At 43.3% G+C, this 10,081-nt stretch overlaps 1 protein-coding gene across 5 annotated transcripts in view; it reads right to left on the bottom strand.

The window, feature by feature from the left end:
- Nucleotides 1–465: 465 nt before the first annotated feature.
- pikfyve (phosphoinositide kinase, FYVE finger containing) overlaps nt 466–10,081 on the bottom strand; it is a 31,307-nt gene continuing 21,691 nt past the window's right edge. For 2 of the 5 annotated variants that reach the window (XM_054786267.1, XM_054786269.1), the window contains 22 exons: nt 8,736–9,143; nt 8,573–8,673; nt 8,426–8,497; nt 8,181–8,352; nt 7,919–8,097; nt 7,725–7,838; nt 6,707–6,815; nt 6,154–6,308; nt 5,981–6,077; nt 5,846–5,903; nt 5,630–5,767; nt 5,425–5,545; nt 3,648–3,743; nt 3,491–3,571; nt 3,336–3,421; nt 3,202–3,261; nt 2,949–3,125; nt 2,566–2,669; nt 2,360–2,488; nt 1,945–2,206; nt 1,282–1,356; nt 466–1,222 (listed from right to left, as the gene is read on the bottom strand). In XM_054786267.1, the coding sequence (XP_054642242.1) occupies nt 1,107–1,222; nt 1,282–1,356; nt 1,945–2,206; nt 2,360–2,488; nt 2,566–2,669; nt 2,949–3,125; nt 3,202–3,261; nt 3,336–3,421; nt 3,491–3,571; nt 3,648–3,743; nt 5,425–5,545; nt 5,630–5,767; nt 5,846–5,903; nt 5,981–6,077; nt 6,154–6,308; nt 6,707–6,815; nt 7,725–7,838; nt 7,919–8,097; nt 8,181–8,352; nt 8,426–8,497; nt 8,573–8,673; nt 8,736–9,143 (2,910 nt within the window). In that variant the 3' untranslated portion in view covers nt 466–1,106. Of the gene's footprint in view, nt 1,223–1,281; nt 1,357–1,944; nt 2,207–2,359; nt 2,489–2,565; nt 2,670–2,948; nt 3,126–3,201; nt 3,262–3,335; nt 3,422–3,490; nt 3,572–3,647; nt 3,744–3,763; nt 5,349–5,424; nt 5,546–5,629; nt 5,774–5,845; nt 5,904–5,980; nt 6,078–6,153; nt 6,309–6,706; nt 6,816–7,724; nt 7,839–7,918; nt 8,098–8,180; nt 8,353–8,425; nt 8,498–8,572; nt 8,674–8,735; nt 9,144–10,081 lie in introns of those variants that run through there. The other 3 variants (XM_054786266.1, XM_054786268.1, XM_054786271.1) reach the window with 2 other exon arrangements.

The following is a 10,081-nucleotide window of genomic DNA, read 5'->3' as shown; positions in this document are numbered from 1 at the left end:
TTAAATAAATATACAATGCAAAATACAACATGAAAAAGAGTCCAAATAACTAGAATGCAGGTAAGTCATCATAAAGTCAATTTTATTGTATGTTTGTCTGGTAAAAAAAAAAAAATCCCTCAAGTGGGAAAGAGAAGAGGTTTTACTAGAGGTACGGTCTTCATGGATTAATAGGCTTTTATTCATGATTTATATATATGATGATAAGATAGTGATTTTAATTCCACTAAAGGTACATTTCCTAGGGGGCAAAAGGTATTTAAGAGGTAAGATGTTTTATGGATATATATTTTATAGTATTTAAATTTTTTGCCCACAATGCATATAACAATGTGTTTCTATGAGGAAAAACGGTGTATTGTATTTTTCACGTTATATCAAATAATGTTATAACTAATTAGACTATATAGTCAAAAGATTTAATATTTATATAAATGTACAACACAACATATAAAAAAAGAAGAATCCAGCATGAAATAAAATGTTAGTTTATTTTGTTGTAGTTTTATTAAACATTTTCTACTTAAGATGTTTTTTTTTATCTATTTTTTCAAATATTTCCACGCATAAACAATAACAAAAAGTTGGTTTTTTTTTTAATTGTATATTTTTTTAATTATTTTTAACATGTAGTTCTGTGTACATATATAGTAGTTTTATTACACTGGCAATTTATTCTCCTAAAATGTACTGTTTTATTGAATCATATTTAAAGAATGTTAAAAAACTACACTATAATAAACTTGCAATTTTACTAACTTGTTAAAGTATATAATTTTACAGTATATAATATACATGTTTGTCAATAGCTTTCTTAAATTGTCACAATGACTGAAGGATCAGTGTTAATAATCTTTTAATAGTTACATCATCTATGTACATATTCAAAGTTTAAATTACAGTATATAACAATGAGACCGTCAACATGTGGCACCAATAAAACAGCAAGAAGGACCTCCACTACACTCAAATCCTTAAGGATAAAAATAAACACTCGGAATGTCGCCTCTCTTCATAATGGAATATATATATATATATAAAAAAAAAGAAAGACGTGCACGTTGGACCTTTCTCTCAATCACTTGCGAATGCCGGGCATGTCCCGCTCAGCAGTTAACACCCAGTCCTGTCCAGTGGTCCGGCACCATGAGGAAGTATTTATCCATGGCTTCGCAGAAGCGAGCACGGTACAGCTCGGGGGACACCACGGTGGGCATCTTACCTGAGGACACCATCATGGTGAGTTGACTTTATTTCCAACTAGTGCTGACTAGAACCTACCTTGGCCTCCCAGAATTCCTGTGGATTTGACTACCATCTCCAGCCTCTTGTCCCAGGTGAAAGTCCTGATATAATCTGCCAAAGGAGACAATGTGAGAGAGAGAGAGAGAAAAAGAGGCTTCGCTACGCATCATAAAATAAGCCCGGAGCTCTGCCAACTATCCGTATGTCAGCTACAGACGTGGCAGCTGTAAGATTGTTTTTCTTCAGTGAATTGGCTAACCTAGCGTGATGTTGCCGTTCAAATGTGAGTGTAATGTTAGCACTGTAGCTCACATACAGTAGCTATGCTAGTGTTGCTAACGTTTGCATCCTCCTGTCCCACTCCTTAATGTTCCATTGTTGTATGTGATATACGGCATCTATGATGTTGGACAAGTGCAGGGTTACAGTGGATATGTAAAAAGTAGATAAAGTACACAATAGTGCTTCTTGGAGACACACTGGACAAACAAAGCTCATTACCATTAAAGCTTCAGACACACAAAAGAGTGTGTTCCCCCAGTAGGGCTTAACAAAAGTACTTTTAAACTGTCTAAATTCCAGCATCAAGGCTAAAATTTGGACAACACATTTCAAAACACCACTGTGGGACCTTGTGGGACACTTAAAATAATATAAAAATACCGTAACATGTGACATTTAACAGCTTCTTTTGCTCACCGATGATGCCCACGACCAGCTGATTGGTGGCGTCATCGCGCCCCACCAGCAGCGAGTAGTCGATGATGAGGTGGCTGGACAGGAAGTAGGCGTCGCTGTGGATGGCGGCCCGTAGCACCGACTTGCAGTGCGAGCGGATGTAGAGCGGGTTGTCGTAGATCAGCTTCAGGAGGTTCTCGTCCAGCAGGACCACCTCGCAGCTCTCCTTGCCCGAGTCAGTCTTGACGTTGCGGTTCCGCAGCGAACCCTTCAGGTCAAACACCTGGCGGGGGGGGGTGAGAGATTCTTTCAAAGGATTCTTTTGCTTTCCCAAAACAAGAATTGTATTGATTTTGTTTAATAATCAGCCACAACAATTTCTCACACTTTTTTTTTTTTTTAACTGCCGTCAAAATGAGCTCTACTCCTTCCTCACCTGAGCCATTTTACGTCCGTAAAACAGGTTTTCCATCACCAGCAGGTCCAGCTTCTTCTCAGTGTTGTTCTGAGAATTCTTGTAGCCGATGCGGTAAACGCCCAGGATCTTGGCCAGCGCGGTCGGCCTCTGTGTCAGGATGAAGAAGATTCAGTCGTACTTTAGCCGTGGAAACCACACAATAAATGCATGTTGCGTTTGCATACTTTCTGCTGCACTGCTCCTGTGATGTAGGTGAAGTAGTGAGGAGCAAAGTCTAGGAAGGACTGGACCTCCAGTCTGGGCATCTGCTTCAGGATGAAGCGATCATCTGATCACACAAAGGAAAACGAGGAGGAGGAGAAGAATGAGAAGGAGATGAAAAAGGGGCAAGAAAAAGAGAAGGTGAAGAAGAAGGAGCAGGAGAAGTAAATGAGGAGACAGGAGACAGAAAAAGAAGGGAGAGACGGAGAAGAAGAAAAGAAAGTGAGGACTGAGAAGGAGGTGAAGGGGAACGGAGGAGGAGGAGGAGGGCAAGAAGAAGAAGAAGCACATGTAGTGCTGTGATGTAATCATGGCTTCCAACTGGGACTGGAGTCAAAGGCCCGACCTTCTGTGGCGTAGAAGACGGCTCCAGATTTCCCGCCGCGCGCCTGCCAGTTGACGCAGTGAGAAAGCGAGCGGACGAAATCCTCCTCGGCGCTCTCCAGGATCTCCTCGCGCATCCTGTGGAACTCGTCGGCGTAATAGATGCGACAGTAGAACTTGGCGTTGGCGTCTGAGAATTCTACACGGGAGGACGAGGGAACAACTTCAGTCACCTTCGACCGGAGAAGGCGTGGGAGTGGAAGAGAGAAACGTACGCAGCTCGATATGAGGATTCTGTGACTGCTTCTTCTGTTTGTCTGCTGCGTCGGTGTCCTCTGCAGACGAGGAGGAGGAGGAGGAACGGTCAGCGTCATCGGCTCAAAGATGACATCATCAGTGAATGTCTTACTGGGCGCGTCTGCTTCCGCGCTGGCGCGGCTCTGCTGGGTCGAGTCGCCTAGCCTGGCGGGGCTGCCCTTCGCTCGGCTCTCTCCGCTACTCCACACACGTCAGGAACGTCAAGTTCACTTGAAAGCACTCCATTTGAAAGCACGTGGGACTCACCTGTTGGCCTGGGACGCCTCGTCGCCTACCGTGTTGGACGCCTTGGACAAATCATCCAGCGCTGTTTTATATTCCTTACAGCTGTGGTCGGAAACAACAACGTCTATGCGCATACACTTTAATATGTGATAAATAACGTCAACGTGTGGGTGGTCACCTGAGAGCAAAGGCGATAATGGAGCTCGGTTCCTTCTCGCACACGGCGATGGGAACCCGCTCGTGTTCGTGCATCAGGTAGTGCTTGTCAGGGTCACTGCAAACATGGAAGACTGCACAGCTCACACGTGTTTCAAATAAAAGTTTCACAAATACAACAGTGGGTGTCCAGCAAACGTAAGGTCTTGGCTAAAATGTCCAAAATGTTTTCACAATAAGAGGCGTCTCAAAAAAAAAAAAACATCAAGAAAAAAAGTAGCACTGCACATGGAGTTAATACCACTTCAAAATTTCCCCTTCAGCGCCAAATGGGAAGCTGGTGAATCAGAAGCCAACGTCAGCGTCGCTGCAACAGCTGACCCGGAAATAAAAGGCAGTAAACAAATGCTTGAAGCTTTTATTTTTTGTTTCTCATGATGTGCCCTTAGGGTCTCCGTCGAGAAAGGATTCAATTAGCGCTGCTTCTTCCTACTCCTTTTCATGTTGAAGTTTCCAAATGTTGGTAACGTAACGTTGTACCTTAATGTAACGTATGAAGCATATCTGAAACAAATATACCCTATCATACTATACCGGTCATCTTCTGGATTTTCTCATGCAATCCTATCTTATGAAAAAAAATAATAATAAATCGATATGAAAATATTAGGGCTGTCAAAAGCAGTGTGTTAATGGTGGTAACTAATTTATTTAATTAATTACTTAATTACTAAGTTTTTTCAGCGTAATGGACGCATACGCATCATGGCAAGCCACGGCCGGCTTGTGACGACAGACGGCAGCAGTGTAGCGTCCCCGCAGAGTCACACAGTGTCTGACGCTCTTTTATAACTTCATCCTGACCTGAACACATCAACAGCAGTGCAATTCCAACACCATATACAGTATGTTTCTCCTACTCCACACAAACATGTCTCTAGTCCATTCATTGCAACGACACTTCCTCATTGTCACTAGACCTACCACGAGATGCATTCGCGGACACTCCGAACATCACAACAACTTATTTATTATGCGTTTATGTGTGGGCTAAATAAACAGAAATGCAAAGAAAAACAATAAGTGGATATTCTTATCACTCACTTGGTACCTCTTAATGCGGAAGTACAATTTGTGCATTTAAGTATGCTAGGAAATCCCAGAAAATTCACTCAAAATGTGCATTCAACTTAAATGACGAGGTGCCTTTGAACGCAACTCGTCATTGCTCATAATAACAGCTCAAGTCTAATTCAAATATTCTGCTATTAAAGAAACCGGTGTTAGGTAAACAGAGTTTGAGACGTGTGTGCCATCTCTTAACTTGATTTAAATTTTCAGTTCATTTGGAGCTGTTATACATACAAATATATATCATCCTGCCCTGTCATTGATCTCTCTTTCAATCAAATATTTTAGACATATTTTAGGCATATTTTACACTGTGACATGGGGATTAATCATGATTAATTGATTTGAAAACCGTGATTAATCTGATTACAAATTGTAATCATTTGACATCCCTAAAAAAATCTACAAACATAGACAAATAGTAATATTCCACAAAAATGCATATAGTTCTGAGTGAACGCCATATTTTTGCTTTAGTATTCTTTTACATTTACAGTTTAACTACAAATGCATGGTGATAGATGACCATCGTGTAGCCAACCGGACATCTTGATTTTTTTCCCCTGTGAAGTCCGATACATAAGTGGACGAACTGCAGTGACATATAAAAAATGTTCCAAATAAAAACTGTGATTTGTGTTCTGCAAGGGGCCGATTTCTGTACTCACAACGGGAAGGGGATGGGGTTGTAGTTGTTGCCGGGCAGAAAGTTAGCCAGGATGGCCTTCATGGTGGACTTCTCCTTCACCTGACTGTCGGTGGAGCCCAGCAGGTGTCCATCAAACACGTCTGACCGACCCAGGAAATGCAGAAGGTGATTTTACCGTAGTGTATTTCACAAACAGAACTGTATGTGTGTGGGTTAGTGTGTACCTTCTGGGATGCTGACTGAGTCAGGCTCAGTGAAGGAGGGCCCGGGGGTGACGGGCTCGACTCCAGGTTCCATGGGCGGCGACAGCAGCACAGTGGAGGAGGAGGACGTGGAGGGTAAAGTGCTGAGGTGACGGTCCTCTGTTGCTAAAATAAAATTCATCAGCATCTTTTCTTTTTTTTAATTAAAAATGATTCTACACAAGTTAGCATGCTTACCTTTGTCCCCGTTCTGCACCACAGGTGAAGGGTTACGGGGGGAGGAGTCCAGCGTGCTCTGTCATCAAAACACAACAACATCACATCACCCTTATCTCCACTGCAAAGAAAAGCCTTGAGGGTACCTAAACACACCTTGCTGTCATCAGCAGCGGCCTGCCGGTGGCGGCCTGGGCTCGGGGGTACAGACAGACGCTTGCGGCCTTTCTCCTGCTGGAACAAGTCTTGTAGTCTAAGGAGGACACAAGGAAGGAGGAAATAAGCGAGATGCTCGAAAGACGAGGACAGTGAGGTGCTGAGAATACGACCTGCTGTTCCAGGACTGCAGCATCTCACATAGACTCTGCTTCTTCAACACAAGGGACTCCAGCACAGCCTGGAACTGCTGCGGGGAATCCAGACCACAGGCTTGGAGACGTACCTGGAGCTTCTCGATCCAACTGCGCAGCTCGACCTCCTCCATCTACACACACAGAGGCGACACCTTGAATGAATCTTATATTAAAGTAAAACCTTTTGTATTATTATTTTCATTATTTTGTTAATTTTCATTCATTGTATTTATTTAGGATGTGTTATTACTATTATTTTTGTAATAAGCCATTTATCAATTGTTACACATTATCCATTTCTTTTTTCCTCCCAACTAGACAATGGTAACATTTAAACACAGGACGCAAACAAACTGTAACTTCTGAGATCGGAAGGATTAAATAAGCTCTGCTTCTTCCTACACATTTTCAAACATGAACCATGTCAAGCTAAAACTGTGATGTTCCTCATTGGAACTTGAGCATGTTTGAAACAAATAAGCCATGCCCAAAAGCAACAGGACGAGGACAAAATGCAGGAAGAACCTACATCTTTCTGAGCGAAGAGATCCTCCATCTTCTCCTCCCGGGTCTTACTGAAGGTGTCGGTCTTCAGGGAGGTTAAGCGGTCGTCAATAGCCAGGTACACCTGCGATACTCTGAGACAAGGGACACAAGAAACCATTGAATGAGTAACATTTATCCCAAACAACTGGTATAGTGGAATAATCATGTAATCATGTATGAAAGCTTGATTAGCGTACGCTTCTGTTAGCGTACGTGTGCAACATTGATTGAATTGACTCCACACCACAGGATGCTGAATTTGAATTGCAGGAAGTAGAATTGAATTCAATGCAATTCAGAGAAATTAACTGTCATCACATATCAGTGAGAACTAGAAAAGCAGACCCCCGCCAAGCGCCATAGTTCCCTCCATATTGTGAGTTATACCATAAATACAACATTAGACCGACATTTATTTTATCTACATATTTAGATTCCTTGACCATGACAACATACCATGGAAGGGTTTGAATGACTAAAAGAATGCTAACATTAACATGTTAACACCTAGCATAATAGAGCTAAGTGTCTGTATAAGTGCCTACCTCTCAAAATGCTAAAAATGTTAGTATAATTATGTTAGCATGCTACCACCTAGTATGATAGCGTCAAGTGTTTGCTTAAGTTTATATTAATGAAAATCTCAAAAAATGGTAGTATGCTCATGTTAGCATGGTAAAACCTAGCATAATAGTGTCTACCTAAGAAAACACATAAAAATGCTATGTTAATGTTAGCATGCTATAAATGTTAACATGCTAACACCTAGCATGTTAGTGCTAAGTGTCCATAGAAGTGTCTACCCATGAAAACGGCAAAAAATACTATGCTAATATTAGAATGCTAGCAATGCTAACATGCTAACATTAGCATGTTAACACCTGGCATGTGCCGGGAAGGCTAAATGTGCCGAACAAATGCTCTGACCATTGTTTTGTTGTTACAGTCATTGCCGATTCTGGCTTTTCATTTGACAAGCTGCCGTTTAAATGATCATTTACTTTTGTGAGAAGTCCTTCAGGTCCTGCTGCACATTGGCTTTGGAGGGCCCCCGGTTTCTGATGAAGATCTTGGGGCGAGGAAGACAAATCTCCAACAGTCTCACAGAAGTGTAGCTGATAAGAGGACAGAGGAAGTGGACACTTTCTTCACTGAGGTCAGCAGGGGATGGACAACACTGAAGGCGCAGACCCACCTGAAGGAGGCCACCATCTGGTTGTAGGAGAAGTACTGGTGGTAGTCTTTGTGAATAGAGTGTCCACAGGGCTCGGCGTTGGCCCGCCTGGTGTACTGGTGGCCATAGAAGTGCAGCTCCAGGTACTTGGCGAACGACATGGACCACGAGTCATTGGACAGGGGCACCACCGGGGTCACCTGCCAATGGGGAGAAATATAAGAAAACAGGAAATGATATAAAATAGACAAAAAACTTAAGATGTATTATTTGTATTAGTGACCTGTTTGCAGATGCGGCACCAGGAGTAGTTGAGGATGGTGTGCTGATACCCGGGAACCGGCGAGTCCAGCTCCTTCAGCACGATCTGCACGCAGCCGTTGCCATGCACGAAGCGGCGAATGTGATGCACCATGGGAGTCTCGCAGAACATGCTGGGACACTGGTAAGATGGCCTGTTGGTGAAGAAACAAACTTGCACTTGTTGTGGTGGCATCCTCAACGTGTCCAACTCCGGATTTGTGCTACCTGAAACAGTATCTCTCCAGGAAGACGCCCAGCGAGAGATCATTCTTGCCGTAAAACTCCATGGTGACTATCCTGTTTGGAAAGACTGACTGCTAAACTAGTTCATAACACAGTTCTTGAACTGGTTCTCTTCTAGTAGGAGTTTACCACGGGCTGACGCAGGGGTTTGGAGCGTTGCTGGACTGAGCGGACGAGCTGCTGAAGAGCACACATAGTCGCTGATGATTGACAGGTGTCAGACAGTCCATCTGGGAAGCACACAAAAAAAATAAGACAAGGCCAACTGAGCCTGAGATCCATGGATTCTCACCTTAGGGGCCAAGCTCATCTCACTCTGCTTGCTTGGTTTGTCTTCTTCACCCTCACCCTTGCCCAGCACTTTAACTGACGACGGCGGTGGTGACGTCTCCTCTGTCCTGCTCTGGCCATTGACCACGCCGTTGAAGGGGTCGCTTGCCTCCCTCTGCCGAATGCGGCCTCCCTTGGCCCTGTACTCTGCCAGAAGCTTGGCTAGTTCCTGGCTGCTGCTCAACTGCTCCACTATGCGAGTGCTTGTAAGGCCGTGGCACGGGAGGACGTCGACTGGCTTGGGCGGAGGAACGCCATTGGTCTGACTGCTGCCAACTAGCGAGGAGGACGCAGAGTCCTTGAGGAGCTGCCGCTTTCTGCGCCCGTCCAGTTCTTTGAAGTCCTTGTTGAGGAGGGGAGACAGGTAAACCTACACAGAATGGCAATGCACAGATGAGCACGGCAAATAGAAACATATTGTAATAATCCACTTCATGATGATTTTGTAAGCGTCCATATTCTCCTGCACTGTTGTGCACAGCTCTGTAAAACAAGCAGGCTTCACTACACATCTTAAAAGGGATAGTTCAGATTTTTTCATTTTTTTCATATTGTTTTGTGAAGCCAAACTCTTCACCTAAATGGCCCCAGCAAATAAGCGGAACTACGTTCTTCATCACCAAAATCTGACCAGAACTGGACTTAGGAGACCAACTTGGGGTAAGTCGCTGTTAATGGACTGCACTACTGATGGGGATGTCATACAACTTCATGTCAAAAAAATCTGAACTATCCCTTTAAAATCAAACCTGGAGCTGTGCCAACTATCGGTCAGTCAGCTACAGATGTGGGACTCTAAGTTTGATCATGTTTTCTTCAGCGATTAGGCTAACCCAGCATGATGTCACTGTTATAATATAACTTTAATGTTAGCACTGTGGCTCACAAAGCTAGCTAGTGTTGCTAACATTTGTGTCCTCCTGTCCCACTCAATGTTACGTTGTTGTATGCCATATATGACATATATTATGTTGGACAAGTGCCAAGGTACAGTGTATATAAGTAAAATGTTGATAAAGTGCACAATAGTGCTTCTTGGAGACACACACTGTCAGAGACACGCATGGGCAAACACAGCTCATTAGCATTAAAGTTACAGACACACAATCGGTGTTCCCAGTAGGGCTTACTACAAGCACTTTTCTAAATTCCAGCATCAATGATAGATTTTGGATAACACCTTATTGTGGGACCTCTGAGACTTATTTAACATTGTTGAAAAATATTACAATATGGTGGGGCCTTTGACGTTTGAGGTTGAGGTTTGTTTGTGGTGTTTTGTGATGTGCATTGCTGTGATGTATGCCA

The sequence above is a fragment of the Dunckerocampus dactyliophorus genome, chromosome 9, assembly GCF_027744805.1.
Source record: "Dunckerocampus dactyliophorus isolate RoL2022-P2 chromosome 9, RoL_Ddac_1.1, whole genome shotgun sequence".
In the NCBI taxonomy this organism is placed as follows: domain Eukaryota; kingdom Metazoa; phylum Chordata; class Actinopteri; order Syngnathiformes; family Syngnathidae; genus Dunckerocampus; species Dunckerocampus dactyliophorus.
Note: the sequence above shows the minus strand (reverse complement) of the source record. Positions and strands in the feature narration are given on the sequence as shown.